The sequence below is a fragment of the Rattus norvegicus genome, chromosome 14 (assembly GCF_021556685.1).
Source record: "Rattus norvegicus strain SHRSP/BbbUtx chromosome 14, alternate assembly SHRSP_T2T, whole genome shotgun sequence".
Taxonomy (NCBI): Eukaryota; Metazoa; Chordata; class Mammalia; order Rodentia; family Muridae; genus Rattus; species Rattus norvegicus.
Window position 1 is genome coordinate 82,949,345 of NC_141547.1, and position 23,841 is coordinate 82,973,185.

The 23,841-nt window shown below is 40.4% G+C and overlaps 1 protein-coding gene and 1 long non-coding RNA gene across 2 annotated transcripts; one reads left to right on the plus strand and one right to left on the minus strand.

Moving 5' to 3' along the window:
- The first annotated feature begins 11,340 nt into the window (after nucleotides 1-11,340).
- LOC148001425 (uncharacterized) lies at nucleotides 11,341-15,926 on the plus strand. The gene is made up of 2 exons (XR_015637522.1): nucleotides 11,341-11,414; nucleotides 13,482-15,926. It is a non-coding gene; the product is annotated as an uncharacterized LOC148001425 (long non-coding RNA).
- On the minus strand, nucleotides 14,804-23,837 carry Tug1 (taurine up-regulated 1). Its single transcript, NM_001435973.1, is given in 3 exon segments — nucleotides 14,804-18,148; nucleotides 19,695-20,430; nucleotides 21,417-23,837. A coding segment is annotated over 1 exon segment (432 nt). The 5' UTR covers nucleotides 23,746-23,837; the 3' UTR covers nucleotides 14,804-18,148; nucleotides 19,695-20,430; nucleotides 21,417-23,313.
- Between the last annotated feature and the right edge of the window lie 4 nt (nucleotides 23,838-23,841).

A 23,841-nucleotide genomic window follows, 5' to 3' on the forward strand; every position in this document is an offset into this window, starting at 1 on the left:
AAGTTTTATTAACATGTACCTGTATATAGATGCATGCCTTTGCATATACTATGCTGTTGTATGTGGAGGTCAGAGGACAACTTTTCGATGTTGGTTCTCTCTTCCCTTCCTTTTCCATTCTTTTATTATCATATTCTCTCTCTCTCTCTCTCTCTCTCTCTCTCTCTCCTCTCTCTCTGTGTCTCTCTCTCTCTCTCTGCATGTGTAGTGTATGTGTATGTGTGTGTGTGCGCCTGTCTCTCTCATCTCACTCTATATCCTATGGTGCCTCAGCCTCAGAGTGCTGGGATCATAGGTATAAACCAGCATGGCCTGTTTATATAGCTCCCTTAACTAGTACAACTGTTCCTAAGCTTAATGAAAACGTATTGAATAATTGATTTCTGCTTCCTTTATTCCCCTTTCCTGATTATCCATTCACATTTCAACCCTAAAACTACTGTAATGATGCTATTATTAGTCAGCCAACTTTTACTTTTCTGGAGGCCTGGGAGAACCCAGGGCTTCGTGGATGGAGAGCTAGGCAGGTCTCGGGCAAAAGGGAATTGGCTTCCTTTGACCTTAAGTCTCTCTGAATAGCTCCCTTGAGTGAAGTAAGGCAGTAGCTTTATAATAGTAACTCCAAGGTTAACAGCTTCAGGACACTGTGGGAAAACAGCAGTTAAACAAGAGCATGATGAGGAATTTGGAGAGGGAGAAATCTTGGGGTACCAACAGGTTATCTAGCTTTGGGCATGTTCTCCCTCTCATGAGACTCCTCCTTATGAGTCTCTTCAGCCAAAGCCCGAAGTGGGAAAACCTGAGATCCTCAAAAGTGAGGTCTGGCAGTGCCTCAAAATGTCAGGATCAAATGCACCCCCCTCCAGATGCTTTAGATTCTTTAGAAAATGTGGGCTGACATTATGGAAAGAGCAGGTTACAAAACAGTCCGTACAGAGTGTTCCCTGTTTGTAACCTTATCCTGCCTCTCTGCATAAAACCAAGCTGGGGAAGGCTGTTTGCCAATGTGTTATCTGTGGTTATCTGAGGGGGGCAGGAAGAAATTATTCCCAGTGATTTTAATTTTCTTTCTGGTGTGTTTCCAGATTTTCTACAATGGACATCTATTACTTTTTATGAGCAAGAAATGGAGAAACCTTTTTTTAAAAGCAGGCAGTTTGACACATGCCCCTCGTCACGGTTGGTAAGCATGTAAGTTATTTCTAGATAGAATAAGAACTCGTCCATGAAGTTCTGTAAATGGAGGCTGTGGGGTTGTAGAACAAATCACAAATTTATTAGCTTAAGTCAGTACATATTATCTCACAGGCTCAGCTGAAGCTTCTGCTCGAAACCTCACAGGGTCTGTCAAGGTGTTGGCCAGAACGTATTCATATCTGGATTTCTATAGTATTTTGGTTTCTGTGATGGTTTGAATTAAGAATGGGCCTCACTGGCTCATATATTTGAATACTTAGTCAACAGGGAGTGGCACTACTTGAGGAGGATTAGGAGGTGTGGCCTTGTTGGAGTAAACTTGATCTTCTTAGAGTAGGTGTGCCCTTTTTTGAGTAAGTGTGGCCTCGATGAAGTAGGTTTGGCTTTTTGGATTAAATGTGTCTTTAAGAGTGGGGGTTGAGGTTTCAAAAACCTATGCCAGGCCCAGTGTCTATTCCTGATGCCTGTGGATCTGGACATAGAACTCTGGACATAGCACAATTCCTGCTTCTTTTCTGCCATGATAATAGACTAAACCTCTGAAACAATAAACAAACCCCAGCTAAATGCTTCTTTTTTTTTTTAAATAAGAGTTGTTGTGGTAGGGTGTCTCTTAAGAGTAATAGAACATTAATACAGAAGTTGGTACAGGTGGTGGGGTATTGCTGTGATAGGCCTTAACATGACTGTTGGCAGAATTTGGATCAGGAAAGCTGTTGAACACTTTAAGCCGGATTTAATGGGTCACACAAATAGGAGTGTGGAATCCAATGGTGTTGAGAGTAACACTGATTCTGACAGCAGAGTTTAAGAAGTTTCAGATGGGGAAGAATATTAGTGGCCTAGAGATAATTCTTGGAATATTTTGGTAAAGAATATGCCAGCCTTTTCATTATCAAACAAAACAAAACAAAAACTGCCTGAGGCAAATTGAAGAGCTTTGGATTAAAGGTATTGGTTGGGGAGATTTCAAGACAGCCTAGTTTTGTCTAGTCAGATGGTTTAGTGGCTACTCTTATACAGATCTATAATGAAAAGGAGCAAGCTGAGGAAGGAAAAAATATAGAATGTACAGTTTGAGGAGAAAAAGGAGCACTGGGAAGTATAATGGAGCTAGGACTAGTGCTCAAGGAAATAAAATGTTAAAGTCCAATGCTGAATAGAATAAAGGGAGTGGCAATACTCCACCCTGCTAGTCATCCAACTTGGGAAAAGGAGTAAAAAGCTTAAGCAGTGAATATGACCATCAAAACCAGAAAGCTGATGAAAATGTATTTGAATAAGGGGGCCAAGTTCCAGGCCCAGCAAGCAGGAAAACTTGGTAGCTTTGGCCATGTGCTTCTGGCTTTAGAGTTAAGGAATCAAAACATGAGTTGTGAAATCTTTCTCTGTGGCTAAGGAAAACCACTGAGGTCAGGTGTGTGTCAAATGTGTCCCTAAATGGTGGCTTAGAGAGGCCATTGTGTGAAGCTGTGAAGCTGGAGCCTGGATTTCAGTGGACACACAAAGGCGTTGGAAATGCTTGAGTTGTGGGGTACTTTCCAAGAAGAGCTGTAGACTGAGTGTGGAACCAACCCAAGAGAGAAAAGTGCGTGTTGCAGTTAACAAAGCTGAAAGGAGTTGGGGATCTAAGAGTGTTTTGACTTCAGCATTTGGAGTTTTCCCAGCTGATTTTCGGTCTTGCCTTGGTGTTCAGGATTTCCTCACTATGTTCCATTTCCTCCTTCCTGGAACGAGAATGTATATCCTGTACCATTGTATGTTGAAAGTATGTGATCTGTTTAGTTTATAGGGGGTTAAGAGAAGGCCTTGACTCTCAGAAGAGATTTTGAACTTTGGATTTTGAAGTTGTCTGAAACTGTGAAAGTCTATGGGGACTTTTTTTTTTTTTTAAAGATTTATTTATTTATAAGTACACTGTAGCTGTCTTCAGACACACCAGGAGAGGGCATCAGATCTCATTACAGATGGTTGTGAGCCACCATGTGGTTGCTGGGATTTGAACTCAGGACCTCTGGAAGAGCAGTCAGTGCTCCTAACCGCTGAGCCATCTCTCCAGTCCAGAACTTCTGATTTAAAGAGAAATTACAGAGGCAAAAGTGACAGGAATTGAATAGTTCTGATGAAACTGTCCCTTTTAAAGTTGTAATTTTTGCATTGTAAAATGACTATTGGGGACTAGAGAGTAGAATGTAGTGGTTTGACTGAGAATGGCACAGAGGTGCATATACTTGAATGCTTAGTCATCAGGGAGTGGCACTACTTGAGAAGGACTAGGAAGTAGGAAAAATTAGTAGGCTTTATTGCAGTAAGTGTGGCCTGGATGGAGTAGGTGTGGCCTTGTTGGAGGAAGTGTGTCACTGAGGGTGGGCTTTGTAGTTCCAAAAGCCCAAGCCAGGCCCAATGATTCTCTCTCCCTGTTGCCTGCGGATACACATGTAGAACTCTCCGCTCCTTTCAACACCATGTCTACCTGCACACCACTATGCTTCCCTCCATGATGATAATGGATTAAAATTTTTTGAAAGTGTAAGCAAGCCCCAGGTATGTGCGTTCCTTTATAAGAGCTGCTGTGGTCATGGTATCTCTTCACAGCAATAGAATAGTGACTAAGTCAGGTTCTGTGTATTCCCCCAAATCTTCACACACTAAAAACTTAATCCACAAGCTATTTAGAGCTCATGTCTTTGTAAGATAATTAAAATTATATGAGGTTATAAAGGTGGGGAGTCTATGGTGGTATTAGTGGTTTTATAAGATGAGACAGTACACTCTCTAATACTCTCTGTCATATTATGATAGCAAATCTTTCCCCAGATAGCACCCTGCTCTTGGGACTCCACTGCCTCCAGAAATGAAAGAAATCGATTTCTTTTCCTTATAGATTACTTAGTCTCAGGTATCTTGTCATAGCATTAAGAAACAGACTAAGATAAATGGGAAGGATCTACTTCCATCCACTTTCATGTTCAGTCATGCTATTGGCAGAATTAAGTTCCCTGTCGCTGTATGAAAGAGCTCCAGTTTATTGATATCCTTTGGTTGGAGGGTAGTGTAAGCTACTTGAGGTCACTCACTTCTTTTCCAACATGGCAACTTTCTTTAATAAACCATCAAAGTAAACTTTTAGAACAAATATGCTAGCAAGATATACTGTAGAAATGGAATATGGTAACATATTATGGTTATACAGTATCACAATAATATTTTATATAATCTGACTTATTCATATAGTGCCATCTGATTATCTTTGCCAGATATTATTGGTTAAAACTAGTGGTGTAAGTACCACTTCAATGGAACAATAATATTATAAACTGAATGTTTTTCAACATTCATGTTGAAGATGAATCCAGAAGGACTGTATTTGAAGACGGAGCTTCAAGGAATAAATGAAGGTTAACTGAGGAAGAAAGGGGGACATCCTAACACAATAGAATTAATGTCATTTTTCTTCATTTACATATACCAAGGAAAGTCACACCCGGGCATTGCTGAGATGGCAGTCACTCACAAGCCAGGAAGAAAATTTCACCAGAAACCAAAGTGGTTTTGTCATCATCATCACAGGATTTTATGCTTCAGAAGTTTGAGAAATGAAATTTGTTGTTTACACCACACAGTGTGAATAATCTGTGCCATGGCAAGTAAGAGCAATAGAAGACACAGATACCCAGAGAGGAGACAGGGCCTTTCTGTAACATTCAATATTATGAGGTTGTTGGAATTCCAAACAGAAGTTCTAGAAGCTTCTAGAAATATTTAAAGTGTACAGATGCTTTGTACTTTTTATCATTCTGTCCCCCAATGTGGGCCTGGGGGAATGTATAATGTGTTCTTTTTCTTTATTATTTACTTTATATCCTGATCACGGCCCTCCCCTCTCTTCTTCTAGTCCCCCCCCAAGTCCCTCCCCCTTTTTTAATGTATTCTAAAGTTATTCCAATAATGGTATTTGATGACCCATGAGTAAGGAATATCAGGTTAGATCAAGCACCCCTGAATTCTAACCAGGCCATTTCCTAGCTATAGGACTTTAGACTTATGCCTCCTTTTTCCCAGCAGAATTTGTTTATCTAATATAGCATAGCAAATTATTAAAGGCAAATATAAGGTAGGCAAGGTGGTGCATGCTTTTAATTTCCAGCACTCAGGAAACTGAGGCAGGTCTCTGGGAGTTCAAGACCAGTCTGGTCCATGTTACTATATTCAGGCCAGTCTTGGCTACACAGTGAGAACATATCTTAAAAAAAAAAAAAAAAAGGAAATACTAAACATCTTCGGGCACCAGCAACCTTTGTTTCTGGTCCCAGCAGGAGGTCAATATTGCTGCTTCATATCCAGACCAAGTCTTGAAGTGTTTCCAGGATGTGGAAGAGTTTTTTGGTTTTTTTTTTTTTTTTTTGTCGTCCCCCCCACCCCCACCCCTGGAGCTGAGGACTGAACCCAGGGCCTACCACTGAGCTAAATCCCCAACCCTGGAAGAGTTTTAAATAAGAAGACAGATATCGAGGGCTATTGATACCAAAAGGAAAAGCAGATGGTGTCCAATAATGTGCAGAGAAGCCTTCATGTGGTGACCCTCACGGCAAGGCCTCTCAGTTTTCTGAAGTCACAATTACTGAGGTTGGGATGTGTGTGTGAAGGACGGTATGTGTGGTGGCTGTTTCTGGTTGTTATCTTGACTGTATCTGGAATGAACTACAACCCAGAATTGGAAGGCTCACCTGTGATCCTGATCTGGAGGCGGGGAGATACAAGTTTCTGACCCGGATCTTGGTATGGACATCTTGAGGCAAAGTGGCTATGAATCCCAAGGAGTTTAAGGCAGGGAGATCTCTGAGTTCAAGGTCACCTGGGACAAAGCAAGTCCCAGACCTAGGCGTGGTGGTACACACCTTTAATCTGGGACACACCTTCTGGTGGAGATTATATAATGACATTGGAAGAAGGAAGAGGCTCTCTTTCACCTGCCTGCCTGCCTTGTGGGACAGAGCCACTGCTAAATCCTTGGACTGCCATTCACAGCTGCTGCTGACCATTGTTGGAGAGCTGGACTACAGACTATAGTAATCCTCTTACTATATAGAGACTATTCATAAGTTCTGTGACAGTAGAGAACCCTGACTAAGACAAATGTGATGGTTTGCATATGCTGTGCCCAGGGAGTGGCACTATTAGGAGGTGTGGTCTTGTTGGAGGAAGTGTGTCACTGTGGAGGTGGGCTTGGAGACCCTCCTCCTAGCTGCCTGAGGATGCTCAGTCTGTTCCTGGTTTCCTTCGGGTGAAGATGTAGAACTCAGCTCCCCCTGCACCATGCCTGCCTGGATGCTGCTATGCTCCTGCCTTCATGATACTGGACTGAACCTCTGAACCTGTAAGCCAGCCCCAACTAAATGTTGTCCTTTATAAAACTTACATTGGTCATGGTGTCTGTTCACAGCAATAAGACCCTAACTAAGACAGTATGTGAGTAAGCTGACTCTGAGTAGAATTAAATGATCTATAAATATAAGAAACTTCCTATGCTGTGGAAGAAAATCTACCCCAGAGATAAACAGAATGAGGTACTGCATAGAAAGTGCAGAGCATAGTGTCTGCATTGAAGTTCCATAAATGGAAGCTACTGTTATAGTTATCAGAATTCCCTACACTGGGGGGCAAAAATGCATTGTTCTTATGCATCCAGCTTGATGGGTTCATCAACTTAAAGGTTGAAAATAATTAATGGCTCTTTGGGAAATGTTTGGTTAGAATCCTGGTTAGACAAAATATAAGAGAGTCAAGGGAACCAATCTATTATCTATCTATCTATCTATCTATCTATCTATCTATCTATCTATCTATCTATCTATCTATCTCATCTTTTTTCCAGCAATACATTTTTCCTTTTTAATTTTGATATTATATCATTCCCCCCCTTTCCTCCCTCGAAATCCTCTTATATATTTCTTCTTGCTTCTTTTCAAATTCATGGCCTCTTTTTTCACTATTATTACATGCATATATGTATAGATGTACATTTCTAAATATAACCTACTCAGTCTGTATAATGGTCCATGTATGTATGCTTTCTGGGCTGATCAGTTGGAATTGGATAAACAATTGTGTGCTCTTCCTCAGGAAGAATATCTCTCCTCCTCTTAGCATTTTTTTTTTTTTTTTGGTTCTTTTTTCCTGAAGCTGGGGACTGAACCCAGGGCCTTGCGCTTCCTAGGCAAGCGCTCTACCACTGAGCTAAATCCCCAACCCCCTCCTCTTAGCATTTTTACGTTGCTTGTAGTTCTTTGTGTAGGGCGGAAGCCTCAACGGCTTTCGCCATCCACGTTGGCAGGTCTACTGGAATCACTCTTGTTCAGCTCATGTTTAGGCTGTCATTTTGCTGACATATGCATGGGTTTGAATGCCAAGACATATGCATGTAAGTCAGAGGACAACTTTTGGGAGTCAGGTTTCTTCTATCTTGTTTAGGCAAGGATTCTCATTTTTGCTGTATTGCGTATTCCAGGCTAGCTGGCTAATGAGCTTCCAAGAGATTCTCCTATTTCTGCTTCCCATCCTATAGTAGAAGTGCCAGGATTTACAGATGTGTGCCACCACATTTGACTTTTTTAATATGGGTTCTAGTAATCAAGTTCAGGCCTTAAGTTTGTGGAACAGGGGCTTTCGTCTGCAGAGCCATCTATCTTTTGAGTCATCACAGATGTTGGATGTTTTTTCTTCACATGACGTTTCACCGGGTATGGGTATGAAACAATGAGCACTATAGGATTTGAGAACAGAGCCAACACAGGAATTTCCCCTCTATGTAGACCTAGCACATAGAAATATAGAAATGGTTTCTTTTCCCATGTTGGAAGCTCACATATGCTTGGCTCCAGTTTCTAAGTGGAAGAAATATAGGGAATGAGAAAAATAAGCATGCATTATGGTTTGGATATAAATGGGCCCCAAAGCTCATATGTTGAAAGCTTGATGGCCAGCTATAGTGTTTTTGAGAGGTGATTTGATCATGAAGATTGCAACACCATTGATGAATTCATAGCTAAATGGGCTATTGGGAGATTGGAGTTTGGCAGAAAGACACTGGCAGTATCTTCTTGCCTCAGGCTCTGTGACAGGGTCAAGGGCCTATGGACTAAAGCATTTCTTCCTTTAGATTGCTTTTCTTATATATTTTGTCACATGGGCAGGAAGCTGACGCAGAAGTACAGATAGACTGTGACTCTTGCCTCCTGTCTTCTCGCTCTTGAAGTATATGTATTGTACGTCAGACACAGGCTCTCACATACGCTAGACCTTACATACGTTAGGCAAGTGTTCTCCTGAGCTGTATCCTCACCCTTTTATAACTTTTATTTTGTAGCAGGGTCTCTCTATATTGCCTGCCCAAGCTGCCCTCAAACTCATTATCATCCAGCCTTAGCCTCCCCAGTCACTGAGATTATAGGCCGGCCCATCACACTCTGCTTCTGAAAGGGAAGCAAGAGTCCAGTTATCATGAAATATGTACACACAGATGAGATGAGGCTCTGGGAAGCTGTTGGGACAGAATGCTATTTGACTAGGGTTCTTTGCCTTAAAAGATGGAACAGGGAGAGGTCTCTAATTTCCAGGCAGATATATAAACACAGCCTGAGTCCTTGTTTCCTTTCTGGGCGCCCCAGGCATGAGCACACAGCAATGCACTTGGCGAAGAGCTAAGAACAACTTTGTATCAATTTACATTTCAGCAGAAGCCAAAGATGTCTGCTATTACAGCCTTGAGGTTTTTGAGACCTTTTCACATTCAGTTTGTATCATTACATTTCCCATAGTTAGATGCATTGGAGAATCCCAAAGTGGCTGGGGGTTAGGAGTGGGTAGGAAAAACTGAGAGGCCATGTGACTTGAGACTTGTTTTCTCCACAGTGTGGGCATGGTCTCTTCCTCTCACCACAGTCTGTCTTCTTCAGTACTCCATGCAGACCTTGTGGCTTAGATTAGTGGTGTGTGACATGTGCATGCACATGTGAGCATGTTTATATAATATACTTTAAATGAGTACATTGGAAATGAATAATGTACGGTCTATACAGAATGTAATTCTGCTGGCACAAGGTAATCTGACTTTAAATACTAATTCAGTGCACTTCAGATGTGGTTCTAAAGACCATCATCATCTTTTGAGCATGTCAGCGAGTACTTGTGACTGAAGTCAATTTCCTGTGGCCTCAGCATGGAGAGAATGAGCCTATGGGTCCCCAAGCGATCTATGTTCAACAATTGATGAGATCAATGGTCTGCCTTTATTCCATTTCCTGGATCAATGATAGATCTAATTTCATCTATTGTGTCTAAAGTTGAAGGCCTGATGGATCAGGATGACAGCTAGAGGTAAAGCTGTAGATAGACATAGAGCTATTCTAATAGTTTAGAATTATAACTTGATTCTCGTTGCTGTACAAGTACAGGATTTTTTTCTTGGAGATGGGCTCTTAATATGTTGCTTAGGTTTGCTTTGAATTCAATCCTCTTTAATTAAAAAAGTATGAGTATGAATGTTATGCCTACATGTGTTTATGAGCACGTGTGTCTAGTTTCCGGAAAATCCTGAATGATGCTTTTTTTCTGGCATCTGAGAGCACCAGGCGTGAACATGGTGCAATGGATATATGCAGGTCCCTCCCACACACAAATCTTAAACAAAAGACAAGGAACAGCTACTGGCTATCCTGAGCCTTACAGGGTGTCACCTTAATGTCATTACCAACAGGTGACATTTGCTGAGGGCTTACTGTGTACAAGTCACAGTATGTGTGACTTTCTAACTGGCAGTTTGAGGGATGGAGTACTATTTTTTTTTATAATATTTAACTAAACAGACTCAGAGATGATGGTTAGGATATGTTCAGATAGTGGAAGAGCATTGGAAAAGACAAAGCCAATTCAAATATTCTCATCCAAATGAGGAAGGAATAGATAGTGGGCAGATGAGAGTGACAGATATCCAATGCAGAGGTCTCCTGGAATAGAAGAGGGCCACCTAGCTGATAAACAGTCTAATTTGTTAATTTTCAATGGGAGATAAATGCTTGATTCATGACTCAATTGTTCATCTACTTAGGGTGCTGTGCTGCCTTTTCTATAAGCCCAACGGCGGTCGAATCAGTAGTACAAATTGAATGAGATGTTCCTAAAAATGTTTCCATCAAACTATTTAGGTCTGAAGGAAGGAACAATCTCAAATGCAATATAAAGAAGCCCAACATGTATTCTAGAAATGAAGCCCAAAGGTAAAAGGTTTAGGACCATGGCTCTGTGGCTCTACAAGCACCCATACAGAGGTCTTTCTTCCTCATAGTCCGGCAACAACATGGCTTGGATGCAGATATTGGGTTTACCTTCTTTCTAACTGGCAAGTGAAAGAAGAGGGTAGACTTTTAAGGCAAGTCTCAAAAGTTGCTTATGCCTTTGGCTACAAAAACCTGGTAGGTATGATTGCTAATCTTGTGTCATTGGATGAGGGGGAACAAAGAAACCAAGGAAAGCAATATATTTAGTGTGTCAAGACTAAGCAGCGGAAGATCTACTTCCAATGCAGGTAAAGAGAAAGAACCTTTGTATCTAGATTGAACCATTTTCCCAGTATCCTGTTGGTTCTGCCTCTTTAAGAACCTGAATTTAGTGTGGTTATACTCGCCTAACAGGATAAGAAGTGTGTTTATTTGACGAACAGATGCAATGGTTCTTAACCTTCCTAATGCTGTGACTCTCTAATACAGTTACCCAAGTTGTGGTGACCCTCAACCACAAATTATTTTGTCGCTACTTAATAACTTTTCTATGACTATGACTTGTAATGTAAATATCTAATATGTGACCCTGTGGGATACAGACTCCCTGGTTGAAAACCACTGAATGAAAGGATGACCGATCTTTCAGAACGTGGCTATCTAATGGTCAGCCCTTTCTCTTCTGTAGGAAGAAGTCTATCCAAAGGTTGAGCTTCAGTCATCTGGAATGCAAGCATCTTCAAAGGGTAGTTGTGCAATTCATCTTTAAAAACAAAACAAAACAAAACAAAACAAAACAAACAAACAAAAAAAACCCTAAAACCTTCTGGAACTAGCCATGCATCAGGCTGGCTTTTTTTTTTTTTTTAAAGGTATGCTTAACTTTATTATTCCCATTTTATATGAGCCCACTGTAGCTGTCTTTAGACACACCAGAAGAGGGTATTGGATCTCATTACAAATGGTTGTGAGCCACCATGTGGTTGCTGGGATTTGAACTCAGGACCTCAGGAAGAGCAGTCGGTGCTCTTAACCACTGAGCCATCTCTCCAGCCCCAGGCTGGCTTTTTACATGCAGCACTCTTCCTCCTCTGTAGTTTTAGTGCTGTGCTGCCTATTTGAACATTATATTTTGATTAGAAAAATTCCAGGTTCATTGTAACAAAATTCAAATTATATTCAAATTATTTTATTTAGAAACAGCATTTTCTTTTGTTAGCACCGCAGTGATTGCTGTTGTAAGCTTTTGCCATCTGATTGATGTGAATAGTACATTTTTGGTGGTTGATTTATTTCACTGATGGCTTTGGCTATTTTCATATTTCTAGAACTGCTGAAGAGCACACCGGCTCATGCACAGATTGAATTGGGCCACTGGAGGGAGTCACGGCTCTACCACTCACTTTAACATGGGCAAGTTACTTTATTCCTTTAAAGGCTGTCTCTTTTGCAGGAGTATTTCCTCTCTTAAAGCAGACTGTGAAAGACTGAAACAACACCTAGCATAAGTCAGCACTAAGTGACCAGCAATGAATGTGCCGTGCTCTGATGAGCCACCCATTCTACAGTAGTCCCTTGATAGACTTAGGCTAGTGGCACCGGGTGTTTTAGTTTGTTGTCTACTCTTATGTTGACATAATAAAACTATCTTTTATTTTTTTTTTCCGGAGCTGGGGACCGAACCCAGGGCCTTGCACTTGCTAGGCAAGCGCTCTACCACTGAGCCAAATCCCCAACCCTATAATAAAACTATCTAACAAAGCATTTCTCAGGATATATGCCTGTTGTTACAGGACACACAATTGCTAGTGTGGTTAATTTATAGGAATCCTGTGTATGGGGACAGTAATCATAAGTCTTTTACTTATGTTGGAGATGTGTCTTTAACAAATCTTTTACAGGTTTGTTTTATAGACAGACATATCTATCCCACTCTTTGGCTTCTAGGGACCCTATTTTATGAATGCCTACTGGTTTTCTTTCGGTTAATGTTACTTTTGAAGATTTTAGCTATACTATAAATTTAGCTCAGTCTTTTAGAAATTTGGAAATTCTTTAAATGCTAGTTTGCACAAAGGACCAGGATTTTATTTTTTTGCCTAAAGCCATGTCTCTGGAAGTAACTATCTCTGTTTCCCAAACTAATGGTTTTAGTTTCACATCCCCCATTCACATTTGCTCTTTTTGTACACTATTCCCCTGAATGGAAACATAAAATAATAAAGCTTTCCCTCCAAGACTTCTACAAGGGTCTCCCTACTTTTAATTCAGTTTCAGGGCAATAATAATAATAATAATAATAATAATAATAATAATAATAATAATATTGTTATTGCTTTCATGATGGTCTAAAGTTTAATATTTTATTCTCTGGTTCCTTCAAGTCATTTAGTTACCACCAATAGAAACTCACTTAAAAATTACATTTATGGGTTGGGGATTTGGCTCAGTGGTAGAGCACTTGCCTAGCAACCGCAAGGTCCTGGGTTCGTTCCCCAGCTCCAAAAAAAAAAAATTACATTTATTTGTATGTATGTTTGGCACAAATGTGGAAGTCCGAGGACACTTTGCTGGAGTTCGGTTTCTCCTAGTAGTAGATACCGGGTACTCCGCCCAGGTAGTCAGGTTTGGCACCAAGTACGTACATCTGCTGAGCCATCTTAGAACCTATTTTGTTTTGTTTTAAGGTGAATTTATAAAGATGTGTGATAATCTACAATTAAAGGAAAATCTGAGTAACAGCCCTTGAAAATGGGCTCTCCAGGGAATTTTACATCATTGTTCATATCATTTCTTTGGGACAGTTTCATCAGAACTATTCAATTCCTGTCACTTTTGCCTCTGTAATTTCTCTTTAAATCAGAAGTTCTGGACTGGAGAGATGGCTCAGTGGTTAAGAGCACTGACTGCTCTTCCAGAGGTCCTGAGTTCAAATCCCAGCAACCACATGGTGGCTCACAACCATCTGTAATGGGATCTGATGCCCTCTTCTGGGGTGTCTGAAGACAGCTATGGTGTACTTATGTATAATAAATAAATCTTTAAAATCACCACTGCCAAACAGTGGTGGCACTTGAAAGCCAGGGGTAGATAGATCTTGAGACCAGCCTGGTCTACAAGCAAGTTTCAGGAAAACTTGCCAGGGCTACACAAATGGTCTCAAAATATCAAAAACAAATCTGAAATCCTAGTGTAACAGTAATTTTGATAGTATATGCTTAGACTGCTTGAATCTTCGCCAGGAGTGCGAGGTCAGTGTATTGCCATCAACTGTTCCACTAAAGCCACAGCATTGGGAAGCAAAGGGGTAGCTTTCCAAAGAAGAGAGCTCTGTTAGTGACAAAAGTGATTCGGGACAGGTCAAAGCAATAGATGTCCATTAGCCCAATGTTTAAATGGAGAAGACACTCTTCAGTGGACCAGTAACCAGGATGTAAATGTATACTGTCACAGCAGTCAAGAGTGTTTTAAGATATGGAAGTTTGTCTAAGTTGAAAATTCAAGGTACATGTGTAAGATTTAGCAACCCAAAAGGCCTTTCTGACCTTTATTTCTGTGATATTTCTGTGATTTTAAAAAGTGACTCATTTCTTTGTCTAACGTTTGCAATGCAATCAGGATTTAGTAGCCGTCACTTTAAAATCTGGGGTAAATTTTCATGTACGATGAAGCTATCAAGTGTTGAATCTTGATTTTTTAAATTGGATGCTTTAAAAACTAAGGAACAATTCCTAAATTTTAAGCTTCCTAATGTGAAGTAGTCAGCTCACATAATGTAAGAATATATGTATTAGATTCACTTAGGGGGTATTTTTTAATCATTTGATAAATTCAGGGTTGAGTAACTTGCCAATGTCAAACAGTGGGCATTTATTTTTAAAATTATTTATTTTTAAATAAAATTTAAGATGTAGTCTAAAATAGTCATATAGAAGTTGAATCTCATGTAATTTACACTGCTCGAGCCAGTAACAAAACCTTTCTCTGCATTTACAAAGATAAGCACACACCTTTAAATGAATTCACACCAGACACACCTCTACCAACTGTTTCACTTAGCCCACTGTGGTCATTTTTCTATGTGCAATCACAATAAGTGTACCTTATGTTAACTATGTAGATTTTATCACTGAGTCAGTGTATTCACCAAGTTTTGCTTGAACTTATTTACCTGTAAGTTTTATGTTTCTGTATTGTATTGTTTTGCCTTTAGAAAATAATTTCAATGTGGCCTTGACCTCTAGTTTAATATCTTGAACGTTCCAAGCAAGATTTCATTGCTGCTAATTACCGTTAGCCCTCAATTTTGAGTAATAGAAACACAACTCAAAGTAATTTAAACAAAAAAGGGAATTTATTGGTTCACATAACTGAAAAGTCCAGGTGATGTACTATTAGCTTCAGGCACAGTTGGATACAGGGGCATAAATGTGGTCATCAGAACTCAAGTCTCTTCCTCTTTTGGCTCCATTTCCCTCTGTATTGGCTTCATTTTCTGCCTGGCTTACTCAACATAGTAGGCCCTGATGGTTTGAGTTCTCTCCTACAAAGCTAAAGCATCTAAGAGAACTTCTCCACAACTGAGAACACCTAGGGTTGATTATCATTGGACAAACTTGAATCATGCATCCATTCCTGAACTAATCACCAGAGTCAAGATAGACTTTACTGTGATTGGTGAGGTTGCAACAAAATGTCCAGCACAGAAAAGAATGTTTAAACCACAAGGACTGAAAATTGGAAGAGATGGTTCCAAAAAACACCAGGAGGTTGTTAAGAGTGAGATGGAAATGGTCGTTGGGCAATAAAAAACTGGCATCCAGGATAAGATCAGATATAGAGAGCTTAATCTTTGCCCATAAAGTTGACTTTTAGCAGCTGGTATTTCTTCCTTGGTTAATCAAATTCTAAAAATCACCAGGAGTGATGTCTGTTCTGTCCTCAGGAAACCTACAATTCACTTGAATAAACAATTTCCTTAGCATCATAGTCTAGGATTCAACATAAGGTTCCCTTCCAAGTCAGTTTCATCAAAGCCCCACTGCAGTGGTGATATGAAGCAGGAAAACTAGCCGCCTACTTGGCAAGCAGGTCTGTGATGCTATTTGAGTTAGTGGCAAATGAAGTTCAGCAGTAAACTTCTGGTGTTTCTGATTCTTGTCAAGTTGAACTTATTATATTCATTTCTGAGTTACCAAAGAGAGAAGCAATGTATTCTGCTGCCAACCTTCTATACGCCTATTAGATCAAATAGATGTATCAGGTGTTGAAAATAAGCAGGGTTGTTCTCTAGAGTTGCTGGTCAAGGAATATGTAGCATGTTCCTTTCTGTTACGAACATTAGTTCTGGTGGGGGTAAGGTATGAGTTCCTTCTAGTCAAACTTCCTTGGTGGAATTGGGCACGAGAGGCTGAAAGTGTAGTTTTCTCAAAGTCAGTCAGTCTGATCGCAGTAGCATGTCAAAAAAGGTAGGTTAGGAGCTGAAGACAGGTAAGCAGGCAAACAACTTCAGCAGGGCCAGCCACACCAATAGTTAAACTATAATCTAGAAGAACAGGCAGATTAATAATGAAGCTCTGTAAATTAGTTTTTGTCCTGGGTACTCCACAGGGTTTACTCCAGACATTATTTTTGGATCTTAAAGGGCCAGTTGGGTATAGCAGCTTTCATTTTCTTGCTCATCTTTGCAAGAACTGTCAGCTTAGAAGGCTATATCCTCAACGCAGACTTGAGGTTCTAGTTGAGTCTATGCTACATCTGGGAGCAATAGGATCGTAGAGCCAGGTTTTGTCATAGTTGGCTCTACTTTCTTTGGTAATCAAGTCTTCACCTTCTGTAATACAGCCCATCTCTAAGAATCATCTGAAAAGCAAGTCAAGACCTCAGACTGGTTGGGTGATACTGTTGATTTAGATGAAATCCAAGACATGAAGATAGTAGAAAAGGCCCTAGATTAAGGCTTTTTTTTTTTGCCTTAAGTTTTGGTTTTTTCTACTTATCCGCTTACTGATTAGATTCCCGATTCTTCATTTTAACTGGGTATGGCAGGAGGGAATAATTGGCAGTGTAGCTTAGTTTTGTTTTGAATACAAACACAAAGAGCTAGCAATGTAGAGGAATCAAAAAGTGAACCTCTAATTTCTTTACAAATAGTAGTTGCATATACAAGCAGAAGTCATCCAGAGTTTGATTTGTTAACTGTGAGCAGTCTAACCAGATCTGAGTGATTTGATTTGTGGTAAGAATCATGTAATCATGATTAGTTTAGAGAAGAAACAAGGATATAAAGAAGGCAGTTCCAACGTTTACCCAGTGCACTCAGAGTAGCTGATGGCGTTTGGCCCTTAAATTGACTATGAAGTAGAGAAATGAGATTTTTCACAGGTCACAAATTGAAGTCTTGTTCACTATGATGATTGGATAGTCAGGAATTTTATCCTTTCTATAAAAGTAATCTTAATGTCTTAAGAATACTTCATAGTAAGGAATAAAGTCAGTCTGTTCAGTGAAGGGACAGGTGAAATTCCATTGAAATATCCCAAGGACAGAAACTCAGGAATACTGAAAAAAATTCTTAGCTGCCATTTATAGATTTTTCCAAGTTAGTCTATTTTTCCAGCAAACAGGTTGACAATATGCTACTTGAAGCGACTAACAAGCTATCACATCCTAGAGTCAAATGCCTATGTCAAACTTTGCCCACCACATACATATATCGATGGTATCAGGCATGAATGAAGGCTAATCATTAAATATTTCACTGGGTAGAGGGAAACTGTCCAGCTACATTTTAAGTCACATGTATGATAAAAGATGCTCAAAGAGTGTGTCTTCAGAATCATCTCTTCCATGTAGTGGTGAGTAGTTAATTTTGAATAGACAAGTACAGACGTGTTGGAGAAATTTAGTTTTGGTTTTTTAAGCCCTGGAAAGAGTATTTATTAAATAACAAAAAGACATGGAGCAGTTTAATAACTACTAGTTGCATCAAAATGACTTGAAACTCGAGACAATGAATAACCAGGTTGCAAGTCCCTTTAGGAAAAATTGTATTTCAATTCTGCTTCATAGTTAATGGTTATCCTTTGTACATGGAGTACCATAGTTAACAACCGAACAACTTGGTCTAAGATGGCCTCGAGGAGGCATCAGCTTCAATACCAGCTCTCAGGCAATTTACACAGACTTCCAAGTCACGTACTTCCAGTACCACTAGTTATAGGTTTCTGAAAGTTAATGGGGTTCTTCAGTGTAGGATACATATGAATTGTTCTCTGGTTATATCCAACTCCAGGAAGTCCACCTTGGATGGAATGCTATTAAAACTTCATTAGACAATGCTGTAGTTATCATTCTCTGGATAAAGCATCTTCAACTGAATATGAACTGTTCTGAGTTAGAAGTACATAAAAGAAGAGAATGCCATTCATGTCAAACACGTTTTTCTAGGGCAGTGGTTTCAAGCAGTATTTTCTGAAGAATTTTACATAAGGAAGTCCCTTTAGGCATCACCATGGTGGTAAAGATGGTTGTGGCAGGTTGCAGTCCTCAATTCCCACTTCACTTCTTCATCCAGAGCAGCTTCACGTTACTCTGGACTTCCATAGAGCGCCCCTTCAAAGAACTTCATGAGCACAAAGCCTTTGTTAAATCAGTGATAAGTTGTTCACAAAATGCTGAAATACAAAAAATAGGTCATGCAAACCAGAATGTGGGTAAGCAAGCTCAATGCTAAGACAAAGTAGACAAAAGTTTTTCTAGTCTTTCTCTAATGTGGATCATGTTACAGATCAACAAGCTTTATTATAAATTCTGATTAAAGTTGGGTTTAAAAATGAAGAGTGAACCATGACCTAGTGGATGTCTCATTAAGTATCTGATCAGCACAAACTGGGGGATTTAAAAAAAAAGAAAAAGATATGAAATTGAAAGAGGGTAGGGGACAGTTTTGGGGAAGTTAGGGGAATATAAATACATTGCATGAAATTCCCAATGTATTTTTTTTTAAAAAATGATTACTAGGGAACAAGATTGTTGGTTTTTTAAGTTCTAACACTGGGAAATATATCCATTTCTTTGCAAACATTACTTTTGAGAAGTCCATAGTTGGATGACTTCACTTAAGCAGTAAGATTTCAGAGGGCCACAACTCTACTTCTATGAAAAATCTCTTTTCTTCTTAGATACCTGAGGAGCAATCCCCTTAAAAGTTACAGGACTCAGTGGGAAGTTATTGCTAATTCAACTAAGACAAAAGTCATTTCCCCCCTATTCTTTCCTATTATCCCACAAATATTTTAGAGGTTCCCTTGAAAAAAAGGTAATAATTAAAATGTGTAATCCTCAGATGTAACACACTAATTCAATCAGTTAACGACAAAGTATGAGAAAGGGTGTTTCAAAGACAATGAATTTATTATGGGGTCTCCAGGCCAATCTGTCAATAATTAAGACTCACTGGTTATACAGCTGAGTCTCCCATTCTGTTAAAAAGAATGTAGGGAAGGAAAAAAAAAGAAAGAAAGAAAAAAAAAAACCACGCAGCACTCCATGTGTTTGAATGATGTATACACACTGGGTTAAATGAAGTCTTGCTGCACATCTTGAGACCTAAATACACTACACATACTACATATCTTATCACCTCATTGGACAACAAAAACTATAAATTATACACACATATAAAAGCAAATGGCTCATTCTACCTATTAATTTGGAAACAGAAGACTACAAGTAAACTTTCTGTGTCCAAGAAGATTAATAAAAATTAAGAGAAACAAGTGCAGATCTGTAGTTAAATAGTTCTTGGGGAGACCATGAAAATGAACAAGAAAAATCTAAAAACCAACCACCATGGAGACTGCTTATTCCTGCACTTTAGGGATGTTATCAAGGGATTCTGGTCTAGCTGTAGTTATCACAATTGCACTTCAAACATTGTGCCCTAATAAGGGCACCATATAAATCGGAAGCAGATGCATTTTTCAGTCTCTAGCCATTTTAATACTGTGGATAAAGTGAAGGCTAAGATAATGCCAAGAGTAATACTGGACTGGGAGTCAGAAGGACTAACTTCTACCACAGTGCCACCTTAGAATTGCTGAAGTACTTAAACTTCTGTTCCCTCATTTCAAAAAGTAGTGTGACTATGTTGGTAATTGGTATAAATGTATATGAAAGTGCTTTAAACCTGTAAAGTGCTATATAAACAGAGGAGATTACCATGTAAGTTCTATCTTGATATATCAAGAGGTCTTTTCAGGAATCTGGTTGAAGCCTTGTGAGATGGTTAGATAAAGGGATTCCTCAGTAGAATTTCTTAAATTGGTGTTAAAAGTTTTGGTTCCTGAGTAACCCACAGATGATACTATGAGGAATTCAATATGCCTTGGTTTCAATCCCAATGGGTCAGAATATCTGCTTTCTCATTCAGTAGACAGCTATAGATTTGAAGTAGGAAAATTAAGAGTCCAGTGACCTTGACAGGATCCTAGGCAGTTCATGAAACTTCAGTCATTTGAGATTGTGGAGTTCTCAGAGATGATGCCTTTCTTCAGTGTTGACAATATAAACAAAACAAAATCCCCTGGTCCAAGTTTACTATGTGTCTCTGAAGAATAAACTGCAGAAATGAACTGTACATTTATGGAATAAACTTGGCCTTTGTTGTGATAAAATAGCTTCAGTTATTTGGCTTGAAGACTCTTGACTGCACTATAAAGGGCTGTGCTGAATCTGGGCAGAGTAGACAGGAGTGGAGGTAAAGGCCACATCATGATGGCTGAATGCTTCTTGGGTCACAGTGGTCCACTGGAATGGTGTCTTCTTCAGTAGTAAGGTGGTAGGAATCACCATGGACAAAAATCCAAGTACCAGGTCTGTAGGCTGATGGAGTAGCAGAAGGAAGGTCATTGGACGGTCCAGGTGAATGAACATTCAGCAATCAGGAGGCACGGGACTAGAAGGGGCAGGGAAAAAACAGGTAACAAACACATGGAATTATAAACAGAGGAGTCTTAACACTAGGGTGGGGGTCCACTGTCAGCATATCTACTGTCTGATGGGTATTCCTAGGCCTGGCTTAGATGATGATAGAGAAATTGCTAGAGGGTCAGCAAAAAAATAAAAGCTGAATGAACAATGAAAAAAGTACCCTTAACTTTCCTGGTGCTGTCCTAATGCTGTCTTATGCTCTTGTCCTTTAAACACTGCCCTAACTTTACATTAACAAATTCTTTTTCTTTTTAAAGATATTTTTATTTTATGTATGTGAGTACATTGTCGCTGTCTTCAGACACCAGAAGGGGGCATCAGATCCCATTACAGATGGTTGTGAACCACCATGTGGTTGCTGGGAATTGAACTCAGGACCTTTGGAAGGGCAGTCAATGCCATCCAACAAGTTCTATCTTGAGCAAGACGGTGTAAGGCCTTGTTTGGTCCCCATTCTTGTTATAACACACCTAATTTGAATCTCAGTTCCTTTTTAGGTCATATGGTTCCCTAGATTTTTTTAAAATCTAGGACTAAGAAATAAAACATGAAATCCAACCAATTCTTTTTATCTAGAGTAATGTTAATTATAATGTAGCAATTATACACTCACTGAAGATTAAGGATCCCTGCTTTTAAAAAGGCTTCATTAGAAATGGTGGTATGTTTGGGCAAAGATACATAAAACCAAGACTCTTACTTTCAGTGTTTGCTATATGGAAAGAGAATAAATGCATGCAAGGAACCAGACTTTGCATATAAGAGATTAAAGTTATCCTAAAGATGTTCTTTTTAATATTAAGAGAGTTACAGGGAAGAGAGCATCTTAGTTGTATGAAAATGGCAGAGATCTGCCAGGTGAAGAACCACAAAAGTGTATTTCCAGGGTAAAGAGTATGAACAGTAGAAGTGCAGAAATGAAAAGTAAGGCATTTGGGAAATGGCAAGTACCGTAGTTCACTTTGGATGGAGTGTTGTCAGTTTGCACTGAGGGTCTGGACAGAAGCTTGGGTCTTCAAGTTCCCAGTGACAGTGCTGGTGGCAGTGCTGGGTGAGTTGTTGCCTCTTTACTCACGGCAAGATCAGCAGTTCCAAAATCGAATACAAAACGTCCACCTCCAGAGTTCTGTCATATCTTGACAAGCTCTTCTGGGTCACAGGTCCACTTCTTGAAAATCTGGGACCCTGGAGTTCATGGTGGTAGCTCCAGTGAAAAGCGTATCCACTCCAATTACTGCAGATACTTCACGAACTCCAATCCTGGACATCTGTGTTTTGTCATGGAATTTCAAGCTTTTAAGTTCCAGTTGATTTGTTTCTCTTTCTCCAGAGGAAAGCCTTTTAACACCACAGTCTTATAGAGTCTTTTGAGGTACATCCAGATTTAATTACAAAAGAGCTAAGACCAACACAGTTTTTCTTCAAAACAGTCATTTCTCTTGAAAGGAAATCAGTTGTGTCTGGCCCTTTGGTAAAGGGAATAGTCAACTTATTTTTTAGACATTTGAATAAAATATCAGAATTGGTAACATCTAATCATACAAAATACACTTAAATATGTTTGTGTTCACTTGCTTAGAGAGCTGTACCACTTGATAAGCACCACTCCACAAAACGAAAATGTTTGAAACCCAACTGTTCAAACATTTTAATAGTGTTTGCTGGATAATGGCCTGGAATTTGATAAAAGCAGCTGACAACAAACAAACAACAAAGAAAGAAACGGCATTTTGGCCATTCAGTCTCACATTTGCAAGCAACTAGAATACAAGGCTGGCTAGGAAAAAGTTAAGCTTCAAAATGATTCCGAATATACTGATTTTGTGGTTCAGCCAGAGTCCAACAAAACTTTTTGGGTAACTTTAACCTTCAATTAAAAAAACAAAAACAAAAACCCAAACATCTTCAGGAATCCAACGCCTGGTTCAGTCTGTTCCAAGGAGCCTGCTTGCTAAAAATCCATGTGCACCATTAGCTAGTTTTGGCAGCACCGTTTAAAAATAAGCCTGTTCACTACCAATCACGCAAACCAGGGATACAAAATAGGAGCAAATAATGGATGTCAATCATGGTTGTAAAAAACAATGAAAGAAAAGTAGTCAGGCACCAGTACGAGCAGCAGAAAACAATCGCTGGGCCAAAGATTACACTTCTTGTTACTAGAGAACACATTCACTCCTAATTGTAGCTGCTTTATATTGGGTGCCATTGTACCATATGCCTCAGCGACCCTTCAGGCACCCTATGGTGAGAGGAAAGGGCTTAGAATAAAAGCCAAGCAGTGAAGTGATGTTACCCGAAACAGCCATTATGCATTAAGAAGCAGCTCACATATACCAGGGACTCAAATGGGGGCTTCATATTGGTTGTGAAGGGTCCCAAATGACATGTAGGCCTCAGTTTCCTCCTGGTGGCAAAAAATGTTCTAAACTCTTCTGGGTCATAGCCCCCTTTCAAAACTTGCTACTGAAGGATCTACTCATTCCCCTGGAAAACATTTTCCCATGTGTTTCTGTACAGAAGTTCAGGGAACCTTCCGATCTCCAACTTCAATAAAAGGTTTCCGGATTTAATTTCAGGGAATGAGCAATTGCTATGTCTTCTTGCAACTCAAAGAAAAATAAAAACAATAATCATCTTTATGTAAACCGACGCTTTTGAAGAGAGCTTCCAATTCCATACACACACTGATAGGCAGAGGAGGAAACTGAGGCGCAGACAAATTACAGAGTGACTTGCCTAAGGTCACTCGGCCAGCGAGTGGCTAGGCCCGGAAGCAAACCCAGATCTTCCGACTCCGGGGCTCGAATCCCCACCCCGGAGCTGCCGCCAGAGCTCTCGCTCCCTACTAAGGTGGCATAAGTAGGAAAAGGCAAAGGAGAAAGCCCACCACCAACCATCCTCCAGCTCCCTCCTGACCCTCCAACTGGGTCCTAGCAGGCCCTGAAGGGTGGCGCCAGGCCTCCAGGCCGGTCCCGGCCACCCCAGCCTCCCCCGCCGCCTCCCCGGGAGCGGGGCGGAGCAGTTGCCCGCCGCCGCCAACCACCCGGACGACCCCTCGTCGGATCGCAAAGGCATAGGCCGCCGCCCGAGTTCTGCGTACGAGAAGAAAGACACGGCGCGAGCGCCAACGGCCACCGGGCGCGCGCCGCGGCGGCCGGGCCTGCGCCCCAAGAGCTGGATGCCAGAGCAGGAGAAAGAGCCGCCAACCGATCGCTCGATCGACCGCACGCCCGCTCCTTCGCCCTACCAGACCGGGGAGGGGGGGAGGGCGCGCCAGGGCTTCTTCGAGTTAGGGGCCTGACTCCCCGGCGACAAGACAAGATGGCTCCTCCGCTCTGCGATGCAGCTACCGTCCCGGCTGCGTTGCTCGGCC